At 38.6% G+C, this 26,713-nt stretch overlaps 1 protein-coding gene across 1 annotated transcript in view; it reads right to left on the bottom strand.

Moving 5' to 3' along the window:
• The window catches only part of LOC107190032 (neurogenic locus Notch protein-like), a 220,560-nt gene that overhangs the window by 103,449 nt on the left and 90,398 nt on the right, over positions 1–26,713 (bottom strand). Inside the window, exon 3 of the mRNA XM_015578747.1 lies at positions 290–561. Within this exon, the coding sequence (XP_015434233.1) occupies positions 290–561 (272 nt within the window). The remainder of the gene's footprint in view (positions 1–289; positions 562–26,713) is intronic.

The following is a 26,713-nucleotide window of genomic DNA, read 5'->3' as shown; positions in this document are numbered from 1 at the left end:
TAATGAGAACTTGACATTCTTATGGGACACTGTTCAAAATGAATATTCTCTGGTTAGTACGTACAATTCGTTATACACATGCAAAATGTAGTCGAAGTTACTCAAGCAGTTAATTAATACCACTCCTTATATCGTAAAACAGACACAGAGGAGAAATCAAATTCCAGATTTGGTCCAGACAACCGAATTCCCAGAACTCAGGACTGTTTTTTACGTCCTGTCTTAAACATTTCATCAGTCTTCGGTGCCGTCGAGGGACATTAAAAAGTAAAGATATTGAAACTGTTACCTGTGTATCCAGTGGCACAGGTGCAAACGTATTCACGGAGCGATTTCAGATTGCATGTGGCGCCGTTATAACAAGGTGACGAGTCGCATGCGTTCTCGATTGGGATTTCACACAAACTCGCGGTGAATCCAACGGGGCAGGAACAGGTGAAAGACGGGGTGCCGCCGCCGGTGCTCTCTTTCACCCTGCAGGAACCACCGTTCTGGCAACGGGGTCCTGTGTGGCACGGATTCAGATGTTGACAGTACTCTCCCACGTATTTTGATGTACAACTGAAACAAGAAACAAAATTTTTGAACGTTAACATTGTATTTCGATAGGAAACGGAAGAATAATAGTTAATTACATACATCTAAATTATAGTCTTCTAGTGGAATAAGAAATACATGTCTTCTGTAATTTTATTACAATGCCAAATGTAATTCAGCACAGTATTATGTGTGCAATGTTATGTAACAAAACAGCTTTCAATTAAATTATACTGAATGTATTTGCTTGTTTTATTAACATCTTTCTTATCACAGTGGAGCATTCTGGGCCTTAGTTAACACGCGTACTGCCATGGTTGCCACCAATGACCGGTGCCATTAAATTAGACAAAGAAACATTAAATTTCTAAACAGAAACATGATGTTCTTAGAATAAATAAAAATATACATAATGTTTAATGTATGAATAAATAAACATTAATGTTTAGTTTGATAAATGAGTGGAAGAGCAATAATGAATGTAATAAGTGTTCAAGTTAACGTGTGAACACTTATACTGCTAATAACAAAGACCTAGACAAAGGTACTTCATCATGACACTGTCCCAAGAGTAAAAATTGTAGCATTAAATGTGTTATTTTATAACTAGTGCAGTCTTAGGTATCATATCCTTTACCCCTCGTCTTATAACATCAAGTCAGATTGGTCGTGGCGACTTCAAACTAGGATCAACAAACATAAATATAAAACGCTGTTTTGTCGATTATAATATTTAAATTTTCCAGTAATAAGTTAAACATAGGATGGATCTTGATTCTGAATAAGTATTAACAATAACGTAATTGCGACAAATTGAATTGTTATAAAAACGTCTATACTGGATTTCGATAAAAATTCTGACAGTAATTTATGTATCGCCTCTGATAAACGATAAACATTTTCTCAGTTTTAACCGCAGTATAACATGACAAATTTCCTCATTTACATATTTGTATTATAAATAACAACCAACTAAAGCGCAAAATCTAAGACGTCCACGTTCCAGCTGGACAATATCGAGGAGGCCTCTAATGCCTTCTCGCGAAATGGAACGAACATCTTATTGCGGTCAAGGCTTCCACGAAAGGTCCGGAAAGCGGAAGACTTGATCCTTTGTGGCCGACTCGCCAACACGTATTATTATATCCCCTCCGACGAGCGTGTATCTAAAATTTGTGTTGTACGAATAACCTCTCTAGGACCGTATTTCGGCGCGGTCTTAAACGATCGAAGTAGGTCCATTCAGAGAAACGCTCCACCCTCGCCAATTACACGCTTCGAGCTTCTCTCTCTTCACCTGGCCCCTAATTAAATTTCTTCTTTATTATTTCACCTAATCGCTCATTTCCGCCCGCGAACGCTAAAGTGTCCATTGTAAGTGTTCCATAAAAATCTGAAGAAACCTCAAGGAAATTTCATTTGTTTACTACAGTGGACGTCTACTTTATCATTTTACCGACAATATTTGGAACATTTCTTGGCGATCGGCAGTACGAATTTCCTTCACATCACATTCAAACATTAAAGAAACGACGTCGTTATTTTTACATTATATTTAAAATGACTTTAAAATGACTATTAATACAGTGAATGGGTTAAGCAAGAATTAAATGTACGTACACCGAGTTTTCTATGCTACCAATAAAAGTCAGGAACAAGAATGACCCCAGCAACGAATACCGTAAAAGACAAGGTATAGGCCATTGTTGAGGTGCACAGCTGGTTCGAAGCTGGTTCACGCAGCTACTCTCCTCTGGCCAGTTCTACAGTGGATATTACATAGGTATATACGCGAACGAATGCTTAGAAAGCCGCAGCCGGTATCTCTATAAACGGAAGCGACGATTCCACGGCCATTATTTGCCGGCAGCCAGTTTCTTCTGGACTACCGGTCTGGCTTGGAGAGCACACGTTGAGCACCGCCACGGCTGGATTTATTGACTTCTATCTGTGAATATTCCCTTCTAAGCACCGTTCAGGGACGTAACGAACACACCACGGTGCCACCGAGTGTCTCGTATATACGAACGTTATACGCGTGTACTTCCCTCCCTCGAGATGTATTATTTTAACCTCTTCGGAAGGACACCAGGATGCTCGCGTGGCCACGTTTTGTAACGGTGCAACATTGTAGCGACTTTCAGGAAACAGAAATGATGATACAAAAGCGTCTTCTGTTTCAGCATATGACGCACGTTCGCGAGATACTGCGAAAATTTATGGTAAAAAGTTGTTAACTGTGGGTACTATTTTTAGGTAATCCTTGTATAACATGATGATTTAAGAGTACGATCTTAAAAATTGTAGGAATCTTCGTGCAAGAGGAAACTTTTTTTATTTTAATGTTACGAATTTGAAAATCATTAACTTTGAAATCATCAGTATTTTTCCTTATCTTTTGTAACGGAATCTCAACATTTGTATCACTTCTTGGTATTCATGAAATGATATTTTGGTTAACGCAGTTTTCTATCACTCGGTACGAATTTTCATGCTATAAGAGGGTTACCTGTATAAGTTTTGAACTTGATAAAAATTAGGAGATGTATACAGTGTGTCTCAGATCGGATAATAGAGCACAGCCGGCCAAGAAGTGATTCTTAAGTAAAAATAAGTCGAAAAGAAAGAATAAATTTTGTTCATCTGAGGTTCCGTTCCCGAAAAAAATGAGTTTGCATGTTCATCTAAATCACGTGCAGGCAGTAAGTAGAAACAGCCTGCTATGAACGGACGCGTCAGCTATTCTATTCCTCGTGTGTCCAACAAATTTTCAAGTTCGATCGTTTCGAAAACGAAGCTTTATCCGAAAAATTTTATTGTCTTTTCCGACTTATTTTTCTTATAGAATCACCTCCTGCCCATTTGTACTACTAAATAGTTTTATAGCACATTCTTGCGTTGATTTCATGTCAGGTGTACCAATAAGTAGTAATCCACTATCTTCTGAAGAAATCAATGTTTATTTCTATTACGATCAAGGATCTATACTGTTTCATTTATGTTTAGAATAATTTTCGGAAGTTCTACACTATTTTCCTCACCGAAATTTGGGGAAAATATTTTTAATTTTGAATACGTCACCGCGTAATTAAAAAAGAAGGATGCGTTATTTATTACCTAATACAATTTCGAAATCATAAATCGATGTATAGTTAAATTGTCATGTGATTGTGGAATTTTCAAGTTTTTATTATCGAATTAAGCGAAGTGTGTGCAAGCTATAATTTTCCTATAAATTACGTAGAACGCTGACACTGTTGTTTAAAATAAAAACGTAAACACTGGTGTAAATTTAATTATTCATTATTCATTATAGTCTTTTACGAGGCATTGTGTAAAGTTGACCGCATACGTGCTGTTTCTCTAACCGCTGTGCACGCAACCATTTCACCATGATACCGTGTCAAGTACGCTGTAATTATTACCATCGTGTACACGGGCCGCTCTATGAAAGCGAACAGTAATTTTATTAACAAATGTAGGACACGTGTCCTATGATTCAACCAGAACGTATTTCAAGTGCTTCCTTTTGATACGCATCTTTTTAAGGATGTACACCACATGTCGCAATTCATGAAAATAGCTGGTTGCTAACCATCGACAAATATTTTCAATCAGAATTCATCTAAATATTCGTCACGTCCAGTATTTAATTCACATTTTTTGTATACTCGCACAGATGCAAAAAAATGACTCCACGATTTTTAAACATTGAAACAGAATTTCATATTTTAAATTATCAGATGTACGCTAAAGTAATCGCCACTTCCCTAAATATATTAATATTGAACAACTGCTACAATACCTATCTGTTACACTATATAATTGCCTCCAGTTTCTACAACTTTTTCCCATTCCTCTAGCAACACTTGACAAAATAAATTAAATCAAAATACAAACTTACACATGATACCCATTCCGTCTTCAGACACCTAACATCAATAACAAATGACAGTCAAACTAGTGGTACTCCTCGTGCATTGGAATGCCAAAAAGGTAGGAAGTAACTAACCCACGAATACTTAACCCTCGTGCATTATTCAAAAAATTGTTACATTACTATTCCTTGAATGAAACTTGGTCCCATCTAAAATCGAATTAAGAATTACATACATTTCGTTTAATCGTTATGTAAACTACTGGTGTCAGATTAATTTACAAGTGTCTCTGATAAAGAATACAATTACAAGTTAAAATCCTAACAAACAGATCGTTAATTACTACCCTTCCTAATTTCAAACTATGATCTTCGTATTATATTATATCTTGACTTGTCTGAACAATGTTTTTTCTACAGCTATCAGAAGCATAGAATCGAAAGCACGTCGTTGCGATTTTCTCGGAGCATCAGTTGGAAACCAAAGACCACCAACGTTACAGCTGTTTCATGGGTCTACGCTACTGTTGCGCGTCGCATGTATTCATCTGCACGCGAATATGATTGCATCAAGGAGCGCAGGCTGTACGCGCAGCATGTATCAATCAGAGACTTCACGGGCAGCGGTGTTCCGTCCGGTAGCATCATCATTCGGCTTTGTTGCCGGTTGGGGAGCAACGTTGTTTAAAAAGACGACGAAAACGGTGCCACTTTATGGTTGACCATTCTCTCTGGTAATGGGGAGAACCTTCCAGGCGGTTCCTCGACACGGTGCAAGATTTATTTTTCCCGGGGACGTGCGCGCGCATCGACCGTATCAATGGCAAATCTGAGGCCGTTTAATGCGTCCCTGTTTCCGTAAATCCCATCTTATCGTCGTTATATCGAACTCGCGTTGATGAACCCGGCGCACCTCACCCGGTAAACGACACGGTAATATCTTTCTATGGTTGTTTTATGGTTCGTTTGAAATGGAAACGGTTAATAATTTTGAAAAGATACGAGATCGTGATGGCGAAGATAGAACAGCGGTACTTTATGCGATGGGGAATACGAGTGACTCTCTAGAAGACAATTTTAAATTCCTTAACTTGGTCGGTTTTTTTTTTTGCATTCATGAAAACCGCTTAAAGAATGGCACCAAGAAATGAAAGATCTAAGTCTGTGGTCGCGAACCTTTTTATGTGCGCGTGCCAAAAATTTATAAATAATACTCATTGAGTTGTGCCGAGCAATTTTAAATAGGGGAATAATTTACTGAAAAATCAATTATTGTTTTACATAGTTACAACAATGCCCCGTCAGTATGAAAGAAAAACAACGCGTGAAAGCTGTTTTTATTTAAATAATATGTAATAAATGAAATGCTTTTTAATGTTCGTCGTATTTACTATCAGTAGTACTATTAATAATCATACATTAAAAAATGATCCTTAAGTATGCCTTCAAAGAAATGTGAATAACAAATATAAATGATCAGGTAGCTAAATTTTATTTAAGCCAACTTACAAAAACTACTTTACTTTTATTTAAATAATAAGCATTTGTATTTTTTATATAAATTACGCCTTAAAGGGATCGTTTTAGACACCTTTCCCCTACAAAGAATACGGCAACGATTACAGATGGGTCAAAATGACCCTGAATTCGTTGTACGAGGGTTAATTTCTGTCCTGAGGACCGTACATACACGACATACCCAGGTGTTCTTCGTGACTGGAGACGCGTTGTCTCCCCGATACCCCTGTTCGAGTGCCTATATGTGGCGCGGTCTATAAGGATCGATCGTTCGCCGGGCAGCGCGCAAGAAAATCCCAGCCGAAAGAAGAACGAAAGGACGACTTGTATTTGCGGGAGGATCGTCGCCAGGACTCTCGATCCAGTCTGTAAACACTCGGTCGGAATGCCTCGGGCACCGATCCCCCAGATCTGTCGCGTCGTCTCGTCCACGAGCAACCCGAGTGACATTGAATTATGCCGCCGGACACGATGAATAGTCGTCGATACTAGAACGATTTCACCGTCGACTTTTGCGCAAAAATAACGGCCAAGCGCGGATATACATGCGGCAAAAAGCTGCGACTTGTAGTTCGTCTCACACCGTGGACAATGATTCAAGATGATGCATGAGTTTTCTTAATTGTGTGTTCGTCTGATAGGAAATAGACGTTGTTAACACATTAAGTCCTGAGCACGGACTTAAGGGGATCTTTGCACGTATAATTATCTATTACTTACAAAGTGTGAAAGAAAGAATACAAATGGTATCAAAAACATATTTGGATCGGCATTTTTTGTGGAATATAATGTTGCGTTTATGCTTTCTTTTGGGCAATTTTTGTTATTGAATAATTTAAATAAAATAACATATATTATTTTTTTGAAATATAAAAAATGCACTAAAAAAATTTAATGATTTAAGAAAAAATTATTTCATCATAGTGCTATAAGTACTTCAATTTCTACAAATTTCGAAACGTCGTAAGATCAAAAACATTATTACCGTTCGAATATGTAATCTGATATAACAATATTATAAACCGGATGATATGATAAATATAGATACATAATAAGAATAGATGCGTGAAGGGTTGTTCTTTCTCTGTGAAATTGTTTTCAAATAAATTTTTAGTACCTATGTTACAGGTGTTATTGAAATTCCATACGTCGTTAATTCTCCATTAACCACTTGCGCTGGCAGCAAGGTCACAAATTCGTGTAATTTCGACGTGTGTGGCACGTCTTTCCAGCGGAAGAGGTTAATATCGACTTTCGGTAGGATTGAAGAATCCATTATCACGTAGCTACACGCAGCACTCGACCAATACGTTTTTCGAGAGTATTTATGACAGCAATAAACCCACAATGCTTTCAGATTTTACGAACATGAGCTCACAATATACTGCACAGATGTATAATCGGTATTATATTCCGTGATAATAATCTCTTATAATAAATCTCGATAATATCGTAATACAATCAATGAGTATCCCATAAAATTTAACGGTATTCAAAATATGTAAATACCCTCAGAAAATCAATTCTCATGAAATTGATTAACATGAAACGTGGTTTGGCAAATCAAATTACATAGATTAGTAGTGGAATGATTCTTAATATGGAAACTGCAAAATACTCAAGAACAAAGCAAAGGACCTTAAGTAAAAATCATTTTTACAACAAAATAATACCTCGTGTTGTATTATCGGGCACCAATCTGTAATCAACCGATAGAAAATCATCAAGGAGAGCCTCACTGCTCGTATTACCCTCGAATCTCATCGCGATCGAACGCAGACCGTACGATTTCAATCATCGTTTGTTATTGTCAGTTACTGGTGTATGTATCCCCATCCCTCGCCGGCTCGAAGCTTGATAAATCGATCGACATGCACGCGATCAAGATCTCGAATCAATGATACCACGGGTCCGGAGGTGTACACCCTCATCGCTGGATACATTTGCGGATCCAACGAGATGCATAACGCAGCGTGCTGGCTCTCTCGTATCAATTCGCATTTCAATGCAAATTGCCTCCAACTAATCCTGTTGTGAGACGGCGAAACACGAGAGATCTTTTGGCTACGAGAACCTCATTTCGTTGTTCATTTTCTTTTTTCGCGAAGTTTGTATTATACTACTGGTAAAAATGAGACCACTATATTGTCTTTTTTGTTCTTTATCTTTGTTACGACATTGTAAGAAATTTTTAGATCTATATTTATAGCATAAGATATGAAGACCACAGGGGAAAACATGATAAGTTCATTTTTTTCTATTTTCGGACTTTTATGTCGAGTACAGAGAGCCAAGCCTTTTAAACATAGGTGTATAGGGAAATAACTTAATAAATCCAAGTAAAGCAGATGAATAATTTGGTAGAAACTCAATATCAAAATTTCAATTTGAGATTTTAAATGACAATTTAAGGGTAACCTAAGAAGTAATTATTTGAAGAAATAATTACTAAGAAAGGGAAAAGCTGGTAAGGCCATGAAATATTGTAAGAAAAACCAAGGGCAGAACTAATATTATGACAATCAACGTTTTCGAAATTTCAGGTAGGTGATAATATCCAAGAGAAACCTTGTTATTCATCTTAGAGTCGTTAACAAACAAACGAAACCATTTATTAATAATTAATATTAATATTTTTTAAGAATATACAATAATGCAATGTAAACTGTATATTGTCTTACGAAAGAATAAGTTTTACGAAGAAGAATAGACGTTATTTGTGAGTCAACCGAATATTACAGCAATCGAAATTAGGACAGAGATTCTTATCAATTATAAATGTTCGTTTTCTTGCTTGTTTAACTTTTCAAATTTACAGCACCATTAAGTCGCGCAGCTCGTTAGACTTTTTATTGGTCTAATTCGTGCGTGGCAGATACAATTTAGTAGCATTCTTCTGCGTGAAATGGTCCGAAAGGCACGCCAAGGAAGAGTGGCTTTGTTTTACCGAAGTAGCACATAGAATGACGCGAGTTAATTGCGCCGGTCTTCAATTACAAAGCTGCTTAACGTTTAAATCTACTGAACAACGTTTAGCGTTTCACCAAGGTCTGTTAACTGGAAACGCTGCTCGTTCAAGTACAAACTATGCGTACGAGAGGTTATTTTAAGGTAGCATAAGTCATCATTATTAGAGCTGCGTTAAGAGTGTGCCTTTACGACTTCTAGTTGCAATGTAAATAAATTTAAAATCATATTTCCTACAGTAATTTTGTATTAACACAGCTATTACATGTAAATAAAATTCATATCCTCGATTTTACTTTTTATTTATTTACTTATCAACGGGATAATTAACTGATTTGCTAAAACAGTGACACTATTAAGAAAAGTAAGTTTTTCAAGAAATTAGTTTGAAATTTATTGTGGTAGAAAATTATTAACTATTCAACCATTTAGCAATGACAAGTTCTTGATCTCTCATAATTTACTTAATAATATTTGGGCTTCAAGGATCTCTAATAAAATATTGATTATACGTATTACTGTCATTTAAAAAATGATTCTCTTTAAAATTTTTTACGATAATCACAATATGTAAAACGTATCATTTTGTAGGAAACTTGAGAACGGGCAGAACTTCTATAAATTAGTTCTGAATCCCTCAAGATGGCCAGTAGCTCCGAATTAATTATCGTCTGTTACAGGCGATTGTGATACTTTCTTCGCGGCAGCTGCTAGATCACATTGACCACGTTAACTAATAACTCAAACAAACCTTCACGATCCTTCGGCTGGTCAACCTATTTTTAGGGTCTAACGCGTTATGATATCTCGTAGGCAGCTTCTAATTGGACGGTAAAATATAAAAATCTAAGCAAACACTGACAGGTGTGGCCACGTGGCAGTGCTGCTCCGAACATGAATTATAGCTAATCCGTATCCGATTGATCGACAGTTCGGGTCGCGACGGAATTTTTGCGGCTTTCACTCGACGAAATAAGACAATTAAGTCGACGCCGATGAATCATGTATCTGGCTTACGTGGGAGTGCAAACTCTACGCCGGTTCCATGCCAATTTCCGTGGACTCTTCCTAGTTGTCGTCTCTCTTTCACACGATAAATTAGACGGAAGAGTATTTAGAAATATTTTTTTTGTTTAGGTCGTTAATGGTTGTTACGAGGCGCGCGTAGGATGTAGAAAGTGCTAAAAATAAATAGTGAAATTGGAGTAGTAGGTATGTGAAGTGTTAAGTCCTTTTTCCCACAATCCACTTCACGATTATCACATTATGTACTCTCAATTAAACATACTGAAATCAACCGATTCTCATCCCCGAAGGGTTGAAAAACATTTAATCGAATTAGCGTTAGAATTTCTACGTATTCAAAGTCCTTAATGCTAACATGATACATCAAGCCACATTGTATATTATTGTTCCTTCTCTCACACGTTGCCACGTTACTTTAAGGCAACGGAATATACCGTGGGTACATCCAAGGGTCCGACAAAAATTTTATTGCACTCGAGGGTGCGGAAATTCACGTAATTCGCAGGCGATTAATAAGATCCTCCCGTTCTCGGTCTCAGTACCGCGCGAAAGGTATTCGAAGTAAGAAAAAAAGAAAAAAGGGAAAAAGATCGATAACCGTGATTTCCGCGGAGTTATCGCGTCGTATCGTCCGGAAATTAACGGATCGCCCGCCGAAATTGCCTCGTAAATCCAACGGGAGCCCTCATCCCCGCCTTGCCTTACTGTCTCTTTCTTCTGCTGGGACATGACGAATGGCTGCGCGATTTTGCGGCGTGCTATCTAAACGAGCATCTGAAATTGCGCTCTGCGCAACGCGTCGAAACCAACCAACCCGCCGATCGTTCGACGTTTAATTGGCCAAGAAATACCGGACAAAATCTCCGGGAAACTCGATGGGACAAAGCCGCGAACGAACCACCTTGACTTTAAGGGGGTATTCTAGTCTGAAGTGCCATTTTTCAGGATTTTTTCGGGCATTTTTGACAAAGAAACCATTTGATTTTTAGTACACATATTTATGTTTTAAGAATATTCACCATTGTTACGTGAGAATATATCAAAATTGATGGAATTATAAATCGTTTAGTACGATTACTTTAAAAACAGTGTTCTACTGGCTGACACGATTCGAACCATTCTACTTATTTGAAACGAAAAAATCAGAAATTTTTTGCTTAGTATGAGTGTGGATGTGGCGTTAACTAGCATTAACAAAGAATATCGGAAATTTAAAAAATAGCGGCACTTTTGAAGTTTGAATATCGATTTTCACGATTTTTTTCAGGTTTCGTGGAGTTTAAGGAGTCAGGAAAAAGAATGTTTGTTTGGTGATGCTGGTTTATGCGATAACGGTGCATTTATCGAAAATGTGCACCAAGTGTTAAGTTAATCAGTGAATAGGAATTTCAGATATCTGAGAGAAACGATGTCTTCTTTAACACTAAATCTACCGAACCTTTCCGAGAGATAGGAATTAGAACGACAAAACCGATCATTTGACCGGTCGTGGTAGGTTTAGTGTTAAACCATTTATAAATATACTTTCTAAAATGTAACATTTACATGAAAATTTATTATCAGAAATATACTATTGAAGATCTAAATTATGATACCCTCCTTAAATAACTTTAATCGAAATAGTTATAGCAGTCTACCTCATAAGAAAAATAAATAACTTGTACTCAAAACATAGATTGACACTTTAAGCATTGGAAAATTTCTTTCAGACAACACCTTTTAATTATTCAGTCTTAATGCAGACCCTATTAAAGGTCTGATGGAATTTATCTAAAGGTGTGCAATAATTCGGATATTTTCCTGATTACATTTGATTTCGGACAAGTCTTTCGTAGGCTCATTTTGTGCAACGTAATCGAACTTCCAGAATAAAGATCGACGGGTAGATTGCAAGTTTGATAAAATGATCGACGTTTTCACCTGGCTTACGAAATTTGGATCGAAAAGTCGAGAAGGGAATCAGAGAAGGAGAAGAAGATAAAAAATATAAAACGGACTACCGTCATCCCTTGTCGATAATGCGTGGCACTTAGCACTAAAATGGCAGCCTCCGGTGTCATTACGAATCGTCCACTTAGCCGGTAATAACATCGCAGTCGCAGACGAACGGAAAACGAACCGCGAGAGCAAACCGAGCTCCCGCCATCGTAAATTGAGTATCTCGCGGAGAAGAATCCTGTTGCCGATTCTTCATCGACGAATTCACTACAATTTCGAACAGTCACTGTGATCGCTCGAAGCATTCATAATTTTGTCATGTTTCCATTACAGAGGATAATAAGATGTTTGTTCTACAAACATCTCTTCTTTTTAACGAAAATATTAAATAAAATACTAAAACTTTAACAATACTAAAAGTTTGTTAATTCACAGAAGATATTTTATGTAATTTTGGAAATATTTATTTTGAAAGTCATATAGAAAGATGCCTTGTTTATTATAATAAATTTGAACGTATTAGGTGATATTTTTTCATTGGAAATGCGTCTAAGAAACAATATAAAGTCCAATTTTTAACTGTCAAAATTCTACGTATTCGATTGGAACTAGCACTGTAGGAGACATATCGCACCCTTGCTACAAGAGTGACACTCCTCGAGAAACGTGTTCTTCGAGTTTACATTACAAGAACGACAAATCATCAATAACTCGAAGCCTAAGGTATATGTACAAGACATATTATACTAGTATGTAGATTTATTCCCTGAAGTGTTAACATGCATTTATGAATCACCCTGTATAAATTAACATGGAACCAATTTTTTGCCACATTACTTGCTAAGTGTCTCCGATGCTAAACTCCTTTTTTCCCGTATGAAAGTCACGTTAAGGTCACTGTCTTCCAACATATACGGAAAAAACGGGGTGCATGGGGGGGGGGGGGGGCAAAAGAAAGCGCGACAGAAGACAAGGAAAACGCTCAGAGTCTAAGAAAAAGGTAGAGAGCAAATAAAGGTAACGGCCTTCCTCCCTCGGTTGAGACACCGAGATCCTCGGATTTGGGACCGGAACCATCAAATTCGAGCGCATTCGACCGCGGCAAATTCCCCGACTTCTTTTGGCACGAGCTCGAATTACTTCGGGGCCCCACCGAGGAGGGGGATGAAAAAACCAGAAACGCAAGAACCCGGGGGAGACCGAATGAGGAGAGGCCGACGAAAAGGAACGCGACGGAACGACAGGGAATCGGGAGCACAAGCGGAGAAAGAGGCGAAGGGCAGCTGTTAGTGGTGGCTGTTAGGCCAGCAACACGCTTCGTCGCTCGCATTAACCGCTCGTCCGCTCCCGATATCGATGCTTTTTTGCATCGCCCCCCCCCCCCCCCGCGACTGCACCACCAAGTTTTTCCGAGCGCCGCAAACACGGCCAATTGCGCTTCGTGATTCGCGGTCCGATACCAGCTCTGGTTTCGGCGAGATCACGCTAATTTTTTCGCGCTCTCTGATCGATCACTGTCGTCGGTTTAGCGATCGAAATCAGCTTGAAAGATTCCGCGGTTCAGATCTGTTCCGTTTGAAGTAGCAAAATTTCACTGAAATTCCATGGTTTTATTCGAAATTTATAACAACGTGGTTGACACACATTTGATATACAGGGTGTAACAAAAATTTTGTGGGTTCCTGTAATGGGTCACTTGTGAGGTGATTTGGAACAAGTTTTTCCTTAGGAAAAATTTTGTCCGAGGCTTTGTTAACGAGATATTAACGAAAAACCCAGACCAATCGGAGCGCGAGTCTACCGGCCGATCTCCAGCGGTAGAGTTGGCTGCGCGCTGCGATTGGCCGGCCAGACTCGCGCTCTGATTAGTCGGGGTTTTTCGTAAATATCTCGTTAACAATGACTTGGATAGCATTTTTGCTAAGGAAAAACTTGTTCCAAATCACCTCACGAATGATCCATTTCAGAGACCTACAAAACTTCTATTACACCCTGTATATTGGGATGGCCCAAAAGTATTCTCGGATTTAATGCTAGTTTTGTTTTTCAATAAAAAAACTGCTCCTAACTAATAAAATATATAATATTCTGCATGCTGATACAACGGCTTGAAAAAAGAAACCGTCCCGATTGCGTTAAATTGTCTTGAATTGACCTTGTTTTGAAAATGTCCGACGAGAAGATGTACGTTCAGGCAATTATGCTTTTTTATTTCTGAACAGGGAAAAATGCGGTACAAATAACAAATAATTATTTGCTATACGTGTTGGTAATGCTGTAAAGGAACGGAAATAAGAAAAAGCATAATTGCTCGAAAGTACATCTTCTCGTCGCTCATTTTTAAAACAAGGCCAGTTCAAGATAATTTAACGCAATCGTAATGATTATCTATCTATACTATACAGTGGCGACTCTAGATGGGGGGTTAGGGGCGATCGCTCTTCCCCCCAAGAATGTAATAAAATATAAAAACAAAATGACACTTATACTTGTAAAAAATGATTAAAAAAAATGTACGTATGTACTACACACATTTCGCCCCTGCTCACCTCCCCCCAAGAAAAGCTAGATTCGCCACTGTGTCTATAGGTCTGACCTTATTACGAAAAAATGAAATACGATTTAAAAAATACAAATATATGAACATGTGGCCTTAAAATTACATAACGTTATAGAAGGTTAATTTCATTATGTTATGTTTTGAATGAAGAATCTGCCAAACGTCGGTGTTTAAAGTTATTTTAAAATCAAACAGCGAAACACTATTGACAATTCTGAAAGAAGACGCACTTTCCAAGAACTAGAAGTGAAGAGCTGAAAGAGTCGAGAAACAGTCGTAAATAGTGATGAACTAATATGTCATTCATCAATGAAAGGACTACAACGCAGCCTTACGCAACCGATCGCGGAACACAGGCTCGATCGAGATGCTTCGACCTACATTTCCCTCTTCGTGGATTAATATACCTAGCGGCCACTCCCCTGCGGTTCGATCTCGGAGCTATTATGCATGAGCATGCTCTCCCATGTCCTTGCGATTTCATTCCCCCTCTGGTAGTCCACCGGTTGCACGGAACCGTGAAGCTGATCGAGTCTGGGTTAGGTTAGTTTCCCGTAAAGAAAAAAGAAAAAACGAAAAAAAAAAATAAAAAACAGGAAAAAGAATGTCGAACGAGTCCGATTCGCGGGCAGTGGAAATTCGCAACGTTAACGACTGCTATGAATATCGAACCAAGCGCGGGAAAATGACTCCGCGAGAGGTGTCGTAATTAGCCCGACTTAACGAACGACGTGTGAATACGTATTCGTCCAGTTCCTTCGGCCGGTTTCCACATACAACTTTCGACCACCGTAAAGCCCTGAGGTTGTTTACGAGATCATATCGGTGGGACAGGTTTCGATTACCTCGAAACAGAAATCGCTAAAGCGTATCGACGGGGCTCGGGAACTGACCTAACTCCTTAATGCGAGCTTTTATTGAAAAACAATCATCGAAAAGAAAGTCACTTTTTTCTTTGTTCGTGGAAATCATTATTGGAACATATTTTTTTTAAATACTCACACGGTGAGAAAAAATAAAATCTTTAATTATAAATATTATTTTTACTTTGTCAAGCTATACAGGGTAGCTTCCTTACAACCAGTGCACTTATTGTTTCTACATTTTATACCTATAGGGTGGTCGATAACTGGTGGTACAACCTGAAAGGGCGGATTCTATATTAAAATTAAGTCGAAAATGTAGGAGAACATTTTTTCGTATGCGGCTTTGTTTTTGAAAAATCGACTTTGAAAATTAATCTGAAACGCGTGTATTCATCGTGGTAGTAAGTAGAAATAGTACGCAATGCACAGACGCGGTAGCTAAGTCCTATTCAACTGCACGCGTAGCCAACAGGTTTTCAAAGTCAATTTTTTCGAAAACGGAGTTTCAAATAAATAAATTTTATTTTATATTTTCGACTTATTTGTTTATGTAGAACACCTCTCTGGTTGCACGAATTTTACCGACCACCCTGTACATGTAAAATGTAGGCACAGTAAGTACAATGGTTGTAAGGAAAACAAAAATATAAAAAATTTCATCTTAATCTGTATTAGTACAACAATGAATGAATCTGATTGTTGTAATAATAAAAGTCAATCTCTCGATGCTTGTATTTATCGATGAGTGTACGTGAATGTAGTCACGATGTTTTAGGCCTACGAAAGGTTACAAAAATGATTAAACATTACGTTAAATTATGTAAATATGAAAGTAATAATTCTTCTTTTACACAAGCATGACAAGATTATTGTTCATTACTCGTGTTTATTATAGCATGAGCATTAATGGTAACACAAAATTCTAGTTCGCGTTAACACGTCACTGCCACAGTGAAAAAGGACGTGCGTAGCCAGACACGCTTTATTTCGTTTTTTAAGTCAGAAATCGTCAAAATATATAATAATAATGTTATTTATTTATAAACGGAATACGAGCCTTTTGGTACAATATACAAATAAATGAAAGTCTAGAGGACAAACAAAAAGTTTAAATATGCAATAATGCGTAAAGATTCTAATACTCGAGTTTACAATAATTTATGGTAACAATACACAAACTTTAACAAAATGTAACAAAACTTCTACAGAACTACATAAAGAATTACAAAAAAAATCAAGAAAAGAAAATATTTCCAAAACTATGTATTCAGTTAAGAAAAGCTGTTAGTCTTGTTTTAAATTACACTGCAATATTAATCGAACGTAAAATTTTGTACAGGTATTTAAACAATCCAGTCTCTTTGCAATGTATATGTCACTCATATTTGGTAGACGTGGCAGTCGAAGTATCAAGGGGTTAATAATACACGAACCGATAAAATTCCATCTCGTCCTTAAACGAGTACCGGAATGACGATCCAGCTACCGAATCGACAGTCGAAAACCACCGTCCATCGACATCTTAAAAAGGACAGGGATCGAGGTCGTCTGAGAAACCGGCGAAAAGAATACGACGATCCCCGGGCCCGATGTCATGCTCGCCGTCCAAGACAGATATTCCGGTCGGTGATATTTTTGCTCGTTGGAAGACTCGTTTGAAACCGCGATATCGCGAGAGCTAATCTTCCAGTTGGCCCCGCAAAATAATAGAGACGGTGGTCCAGGTACCAAGGATCACGACTGCCGACACGCCACGCCAGCCACCACCACAGCTACCCATCAGCATCACCATCACCACCCACCATCAATGGTCGCCGTGGACCGCCCGTGCTGGGTCCATTAGTGTCTCGGCTTGTAATTTGCCGCGCCGAATGTTAATGGACTGACTCTCTTTCTCTCTCTATCCCGTCGTGGTTTCTTTCGGGGGCCCCATCGAAAATCCCCTCGTCGCCTTTCGTTCGTTGGCCCGTCATCGGGCCCCTTTCCCCCTGGTTTTGCTGACGTCGTGTCCCCCCCCCCCCCAAAAGTGGACCCAAGCAAAACCGTCACAGCACATGATGAAAAACGCCACCGGGACCCACCGAGCGATCGATGGGAGCCACGGCCAGTCTCGACGGAAGATCTAGCCGGCGTGTAATTAGCGCGGGACACTGATCGCAGAAGACCGGCCGCGCTCGTGAGGACCGGCTAATTAAGAAACGGCACACCGGTAATACGGTCGTAGCGAATTAGCATCCATTAAGATCGGGAACGTCACCGACAGAAAACGGAGCCCCCGGGCAAGGTGTAGGAGGAATCGTACGAGATGGGAGTAGAATCGTCGAAGAGGGGGGAGAGGATGGCTAGGGTCAACGGCGGTTCGTCGAATAATTAAGGGTCAACGGACGCGATCAATTAAGGAACGGAGATAAGAATCCAAGAGAGAGGGCCGAAAGATGTCGCGATTCGATCGTGACCGCGCGCGCGCGATGACCAACGTGCAGGGATTGGGCCCTACGGGATTGTTCTTGATTGAGCAATCGACGCTGCGGGTTAATTGAATCTTGTACAGCCGTGGACACTTTTTTTTTGTATGAAGAAAAAACTGACGACGGCTTTTTTATTAGAGATATTCTAAATTCGGAGATGTACAAAATTTTTTTAGAATTTTTGTAGAAACCTTGGTTTGTTTAAATATTAGCTTGTTATATAATATATGTCGTTCTCCAATGAGCTTCATTTCATGGGATCGAGAAGCTTGTAGCTTGTTGACAAGTGTACGTGTCGGATTCGGATGAATCTTATTTCGATTAAAAATATTTGTTTTGCAATAGGTCATAATCATTTGAACTCTGTAATGTAAGAATGATATTTATTATGTAACAACCTAATATTAGATTGAATATTGCTGCTCATTAAACAAGCTAGAAGAATAGCAGAATAGGCGCGTCAACCGATTTAGTTGTCAGGATCGATGACCATTCGGTATTCAAAGCAAAGACAATCGGGAGAGCCTGTTAAGGACGGTGGATGGATAAGGCAGCGAAGAGCCGTCTATGAATGAGAAGGTGGTAAGAGCGAGGCAAAGCTTCCCACGTGGATAATATGACTGCGGGCCTGGGGCTGCTCTCTTTGACGGGGGAGGCTGTGGTCCATAAGCACGCGGTGCGAAAGGAAAACCCTTGTTTGCCTGGATATCGGATTACCTGGGAGGCCAGTGAACCCTCATTAGCTTCTAATTAGACCGTGCCACCTGGACCACGGTCCGCCCCTTCGGCCCTTGAAATTGGATTTCTTAATTCACAAATAAATCAATTCTTCCGAAAATTTAGGTGTCGGACGAGATAATCGAAAAAGGGACGATGGGCTGGAACCCTTCATTAGGACCTGTGATTTTGACATTATGCACCTATACCTGTTTCTATACATTCATCTGATTTCGTTTTCACTAGATTATGTCCTACATATAGTTTATAGATTTACGACAATGACGTGTTGCGTAAACATCCTTAATCCACAGGTAAAGCGAAATTTATCTTTTAATACGACGTTCGAAAAGTTAGTAACATTTCAAGCACAGCGTCTTCGCTACCTTTTCAGTGGTCGAAGGAAAAATCATTTGATGTGGTGAACAAGTACCATTTTCGAGTGTGAATTGTATGTATTCCCTGTACAAGTTACTCATCCTTTTTTTTTTTTTCGTTTTTCGTGAGAAGTACCTACGACAGGTATGAAGAATCACAAAGTCAATTTTTATAACGTTCTATCAAACTTATAGAACAGTTATATTACTTACACTGGAAAGTTTTATAGCATCTATCCAATTAGTTAAACTTTGCCCTGTTAAACGATTATTCCTTTGGATATTAAAACATTCTATGTCAAGAAAAAAACTTCGAAAACAAAATCCATCTGAAAGCAGGTTGAAAGGTTTCTTTTACCCCAAATTAATTGAAAAAATGGAAAGAAATTGTAAAAAAAAAACATAAAATAAGAATATGATAGAAATTGAGAAATATAACAACCAAAGAAATCAGAAAACAAAGTTTCCCTGTTTATTGTTATTATATTTCCAGTTCACCTGGAGATTTTTCAAATCCTCAAACACCCAATCCGTGTAGTGACAGTCCTACTTGGTTCCGTGAAACCTTCCAGAAAAACTTTTATTATCGCGATTCCAAAAGGAGAGAATCTGTGGACAGGATGTCGCGTCTGCGCGAGGAACGGCAACAAGATGGCGACTGGGGTTCGCCGTGATATTTTTGCGACTTGGGATCGCGTATCGAATGGAATCCAAACAGAGGGAAAAGAGAAATGAAACGTGTTCCCATGAGCGTCGAACGACGTGTCGGTGTGCTCTGCGGTTTTTGAAACGTAACACTTACTCTCTGGCCCGTACGATCGTCGATCGTAAACGCGAGTTCGACGACGACGGTGACGACCGTCGCGGTCTTTTCGAACGAGAGACCGTGAAAAAAAAAACAAATCGAAAGAAAAAGAATTCGTGCAGTCCACAGACCATCGGCTGGCTGTTTTTTAACACGCGACTTGCGGCGACGTCGCGGATGACCGCAGTTGCAACGACCCTCGTGTCGCCTGCAGCTGCAAAAGGAAACGGCTCCACGCGCGTGCATGAACGCTCAGGAAACTGGAAAGCTACGATCGGGTCGTGTGTGGAACCCGTTAAAGTACCGATCCTGATAACGCGATCAGAAATTATAATGTCGGACCTAGAACGCAGAATGTCGCTGTGTACAGTAATTTTTCGCAGAGTACAGTGGACAGACTTAATTTCTTGGAATTTAATTCTTAAAAAAATGTATAGGTGCTTATTTTACGTTAAGATAATGTATTAAAACTTTGTAATTTAATTTAGCTAACTTCTGCTATGACCGAATTTAAATTCATGTTGGAAAGGTATTTAAAAAACTATTCCTTTGATACCATACCGTTTATTTACGTATCCTATTTAAAGAATTCAATAATGGAAAGAGAAAGAGAAGATAATGACATAACTACTGACTAGTCCAACAAACAATGTAGATCATATTTAACTTGGTATGAACTTTTTTATTGTTTAAATGTCTTGAAGTCACCCCCAAAATGTTGCCCATTTATTCTGGGACACCCTGTGTAAGGTATGTGAATGACATTAATAAGAAGGAAACTGTAGATTTTATCTGTTTGAAACATGTACGAATATGTAAAACACTATAGAATAATAAGAAATCGATATTTATGGAATTTCTGCTTTCACTGCAAAAAAAGATGACTTTGTAAACTAACTACAAGTTACTTGTTAAAATTTGTATTCTCCTACACCTATACACTAAAAATAGTTTATCGAATAGCAAAACTTCACTCTGAAGACACTGCAATGAGTTCCTTAGTAATGCTAAGCTTAAACACTCCTGAATGTTATAAACAACTTTTCATTCTTATCCAAAAAAAAAGCTCATAAATTACTCCATTAATTCTCACAATTATAAATTTCACCTGTCTATTAACAGAAATAAATTCGTGGTACCGCTAATGGCGTATTGGAAAGAAAAACTAAATGAAACAACGTGAATATATTCCCACGGAACGATGAAAAAATCTCAAAGTTCGTACAACACGTGATGTAACGCGTTACGTACGCGCTGTTTACTGTAGCAACAAACTTTCGACGGTCCCTGAAAGCACGTTACTATACGTTACGCACGGTTATTTCGAGCGTAGTACGAGTACGTTTTTGTCTATCGTCCTTGCCGTCGACGACAACGACGATGACGACAACGACGACGACGAGAAGCATTGGTGCCATGTGTACCGCAAGCTTGTCTCTGCTTTTAACGGGGCTAAGTGTGAGAAGGTATGTAACACCGCGGAAAAAGGGGGAGGAGAAAGGTGGCTGAGTTCTCACGAAGTCACACAGTTTATTTTCGTACTCCCCCATACTTAAGGGGGTTGCTCATTGATAAGCTAATAGGTTCATGATACGTCGTTAAGTTTAACATTATGAGAACGCGACACGTCTGTTAATGGGTGCATCGTCACTGAAGGATTCTACTTGACGTAACAGCATAAACGTGAGAGTGAGATTTCGTGTGAAACGCGATCTACAGCGGTACAGGTGCGCGAAATGGGTCATAAATTATTCTTTGACTCGATTGTTATAGTTGTTCTAAACATTGTGTAAGGAGATAAAAACCTGTAAAGTTTAGAAAACTCTAGAGTCTAGAGTCTAAACAGTGATAAGTACACTGTGAATTTTTATGGAAAGATAGAAGCAATTGTAGGAAATTAGTTTTCATCTTAAGTGTGTTATTGGGTTCAAAATAAAATAGAAAACTCGTTGGATCCAATGAAAGTTCTGTCTTTTGTTGTATTTCACAGAGCCCTGTAGGCTATAAATGAATAAAATCCGCAGTCTAGTGATAGGTAACGAAATAATGCGCATACAGGTCATCCTTTCAGATACCATTGGAGTCGCGATCGAGGAGAGTAGAGACAAACCATAACAGTGTAGAAGACATGAAATTGCAGCATGAGTTCGAAAACTAAATTTAAATGATGAAGTGTCATGTTTAATGTTCTTTTTCAATTTGGTATGTGTAAATTGAGTTAAGTTACTTCTAAATCTTACAAGAAAATTTAGTACCTACTTCACTATTTGGACTTTTATTTTCTCTACTGTCTATGCAGACTGACATTTACTGTTTTATGTACACTTTGACAAACTTAACAAAGGATGGAGCAGTTAATGATTCAAACTATGATTTTGTGGAATGATCACTGATGATTCATGATTCATGTTTAGGGTAACAATTAAACAAATGATATATTTTTTACCTACGCTACTACTCTATATTCCATGTGCGAAAGTATGAAATACAATGAAATTTAATAATGTTTCAAGTTTATTTTAAATGCATCGAGGTTCTCAAAACGAGAAATAAATTCAGTTTACCTTCCATCTTTGTAAATTACTAATAAAATATGATATGGTATAAAGAATGCACACCTCGTTGCAAGTACATTGCACTTGCTTATTACCATATTGCGAATATTTATATAAGGTTACATTTTTGAGATTAATTTATTAAAGCAGAAATTACATAGGAACCATTTTCATTCGATAAGAAATAAAACAGAAACGTTACTAAACTTCATAAATTTTTCTATTTTACTATGTTTTGCCCACTTGTATATACCAAAGAAGCATATAAAATCCTTAACCTATTTCCTGCATACGTGCTCTTGCATCGTATCTGTAAATTACCTAACAAAGACGTTTAATAATCAGAATAATAAAACTTACAGCAACATTATGCCCTCCAAATCCACCGAGTTGGCCGTTTCGAGACTCAATATTCCATTTTTATGTTTCCACGCACGATTTTCGATATTACATGTATAGTCGAGCCGTGGCCCACGTACGAGATAAGTAGTTCCATTAATCTCCGGTGGATGCGGGTCAAAATCCGGTGAATTACAGAAGCGAAGCGTCGTAGAGAGGGAAGGGGGAAAAATTCGATCGATTCGAGGCTCGACAAGGGGCGGGCGAGGATAATGATTGAGAATTGGTAGGGGGATTCTGGGTCGATCGACGAAAATGTAGTCGAGGCGGTTTGGAGGGACCAATTAGCCCGGAACCTAGGCCTCTTGCCCGGCAATGAGACGGAGCCGCATCTGTCGGCCACGTGTGGCCATTCAGGGACAAGAAACGACGACGATACTTCGGAATCCCTTGGGACAGGGAATACGATTCTTTCGTCGCTAAATTGATGAAAGGACGTTAGTTTCGCAAAAATTGCTTTCGATTCGATTGATCGAATGAATATGATCTGTTAGCCTTTCATGCAAAAAATTCTGCGACGTACAAGTACGTATATATGATACTTTCCAAGAATGAAGTACCGAGCTTTTTGGAATGCATTTCAGACTTATGCAAACTGATTAATCCTCGTTTAGACCATATGTGATACATATAGATCACTTGTGACCTATATCTACGTCTTGAATTCAGTGGAGCGAAGATGTGCATACATTTAATACTAGAAATACCGTGACAAACATACCTATTTCGATCGCTCGATAAACATGAACAAACTTTTGAAAATCACAATTTTTACAAATCTATAAATTAACTAATTTCTTCACTTTCATATCATAATGGAAGTTGCAAAGGCTCTGAAAAATGTATTGTTACAACATTCTAATCATCCTTGTAGGAGTGTACTGACAAGTCACATGACCATAGCCAAAGTCAACGTTACGTCCTAACAAAGACACGACCGATTTGGCGCTCAGATGCTTCCGTCCTCGTAGTACGACAGGGGTCGTCGGCTAAAAAGCCATGGAGTGAGAAGAAAACAACGAGCAAAAGGCGCAAGAAGGGTTAGAAAAAGAAACAGAAGAAGAAAGACTTCTCGCTAGCAGGACACAGCCCGTATCGCTGTCAATTTATGACGACCGGCGTTTGCATAGCGCCATCTGGCTGCCGTTCTCCCCTTTTTTCGCTTTTACCCACTGTGTCACCCTTTCCCTCTGTCTCTGTCAGACAATAAAAAATCCTCTCGCCTCTTTCAAGCCGGAACGTGGCGATGACATTTCCGTCTACTCGGTTCTACCGCCGTTATCTCTCTGGCGAACAGGTCGTCGATGTTTTTTCTCTGACACCGTCCTCCACTTTTTTTTTCCACCGGCTGCCATTCATACGCAAACCGTACGACCCCTTAGTTTTTTCTCCCTATGAATCTTTTCTTTTTTTGAACAGACGGAAATGTACAGGGTAGTAATTTATGAGGAGATTTGGTGATTTATTCTTGCGTAGTTCAGAACAAGCTGAAATTCGAGAAATGTTTGAAGAGAATTGGAAATTCTTAAACGTAAAAAAAGTGGAGTTTGTCTGTAATAAAAAGCTTAATTATACGATCTACGTAAATTTAAGGAACCTATTGTATTGTCTGCATCAATAGAATGTTGTGAAAATTGTTTACAGCTAGATAGTTTCTAAAATGAAAATTGATAATTAAAACGAATTTCGTACGAGTATTTCATCTACCTAACTCTAAAAATTGAGATTATGCAAACTTTCAGGAGCCGTATTTATTAATTTAAATCAACAAACTATTAACACAGTGCACTTAATTTAAAATAAATTTCGAGTAACAAATAACATTATTTGTTATCTTTTTATTCGTTACTGAAAACTACTTTTCCTAATACTGAAATCAAATAACAAATTTACGTTGTTCGAATAAAAATTAATTCATCCAACATTTGTAAACCGAGGAAGTCGAACCCCTCCTTTAACGTACCGGAATCTATAAAAGCCATGATAGTACTGATGTTTACAATCTCAATCTTACACGATCAAACATGATTAATTACTAAGTATTACCGCTTTAAGAATAGCAAACTTTCAATACTGAGATAGTTTAAAAGAAACAACAATGGTCGAATGAAAAAATATTACCAAAAACGAAATTATTGTCACTACTACTTGATCAGAATTCATTTCGTCTAAATAACTTGATCTGCAAACAATCTGTCGTGTTACTTTTTCCGACGAATTCCAAAGCGTTCGAAGCATCCCGTTGGATCATCAACGTTTTTCCGCGCCAGTTGGAAAAGTGATTGTACGAGACGCAAAAAACACTGCCATCACGCCACTTAATTTTCCGCTGAAAGAACGGCTCTTATTTGAAAATTGAATACGAATATCCGTTACAGGAGGGGGAAGGGGAGGGGTTCGGTCACGCTTTAACGGAAAATACCGCGCAACGCGAAACCGCAGCAAGGAGATTACGCGGTGAGGCCGCTTATTCGCGTTTAAGTCGCTACAAAAGTCCCTCGGGTCTATGGCGGATATCTCGAGGTTCGTGTCCCACCGATATGGATCAAGGTGGGACACCGTTTCCTCCTCTGTTCCCAGATACCACTCCTAGGATCATTGTGGACTGAAAGATTTCTCTGATCTAATATTTCGGAAGATTTTATTCAAGCTTTATTATTAGGTATACCGATACGTAATCTGTTTTTTTTTTTTCTTTAAATTACAACGCGATGTATTGCAAAATAAAACTAATGCCCTTATCTGTCACTGATTAACAATGATGTGGAGTGTTGTCAAATCATTATGAATATGAATGAAACAGCGCAAATTCTTGATTTCATAGAAACGAATACCACTGATTTCGTCAAGAAATAATGGATTACTGATTCGTATGTGAAATATAATTCGACAAGAATTTCAATTTTAATCTATTATTACGTATGCCTTACCTGTCAAAATTTCACTCAACAATTCACAAAGAAATACACACGAATCGTTGCACGATATTAAACTTGGTTAATTCACACTCAGCATACGCACAGAGAATAAACACTAAATAAACCAACTTAAACCAAACTAAAATTCACTATAATAGAGAAATTAAAGTAACACTGTAGATAAATTTTAGGACTATTGCACGTAGATTAGATGTGTTCGCGTTGACGACTACCATCGAACTAAGGACACGTTACTCGAATTCTAAGCAAAGGTCAAAATAGTAATAAAAACGTGTAAACAATGAGGGGATATACTCTTACCTGTTCTTCGACAGGGTCGTCAAAGCTCGCGAATGCCCTGCAGATATTATCATTGTACCAAAGGAAAGGTACATATCCTACGTTCAGCTAAGGAATAAAGACGTATTATTTTTACAGGCGACGCCAATGCGACGTGTTGGTAATGTCGTGCCCTACGCTCACTTGTACGCAGATTGCCTGGTTTCAGGCGTTTCTAACCCCCACGTTTGATCGTTAATAACTCGAAAACGAGGCCTCCAACACAATTTTCGTCATTCTTGATTTTCTTTTCATTCTGACACGTAGAATCGCCCTGTAAAGTTTTTGATACCAGAAATCAAACATTCTGTATACGCAACTAGAAACTTCTTCTGCGTGAGAGTTTCCTGCTTCGAAAATCATATCGCTTTATTTCATAGCGCATCAAATGTGTTTACTGTAGCTCCTAACTATGCAGACATACCGTGGATTCCAGTTTGTAAATCGGTGAACAAGTATTGCAAAACTTACGCTACCGCGGGCCGTGTAACTGTACAATCTTAGTCACCCCTGCCGCACACTTCGCATATTCGACTCACGACACGATAAATATCGGCGGTGACCCTGCGCGCTCGCGAGAGAAATAGATACGCATGAATATTAATTATCGGTTAGCTGCACGGGCCCCGGCGCCCCGATATGATCTCTCCCGTTGGATCGTTACGAGCCTCATTGTCGACGAGTGAATTTCGCATATGTATATGCACCGACCGATTGTGCGGCCATCGAAAGTTCCTCGACATTGGTATTTCAATCGGTAATCGTATCGATGATTCACCCGAGATTCCATTTCTGAATGTATCCTACACATAACGTATATCCAACGGGTATAATACAAATGACGAA

This window comes from Dufourea novaeangliae, unplaced genomic scaffold (assembly GCF_001272555.1).
Source record: "Dufourea novaeangliae isolate 0120121106 unplaced genomic scaffold, ASM127255v1 scaffold172, whole genome shotgun sequence".
Lineage (NCBI taxonomy): Eukaryota > Metazoa > Arthropoda > Insecta > Hymenoptera > Halictidae > Dufourea > Dufourea novaeangliae.
The sequence above is the reverse complement of the archived record's forward strand: the minus strand, read 5'-3'. Positions and strand labels throughout refer to the sequence as shown.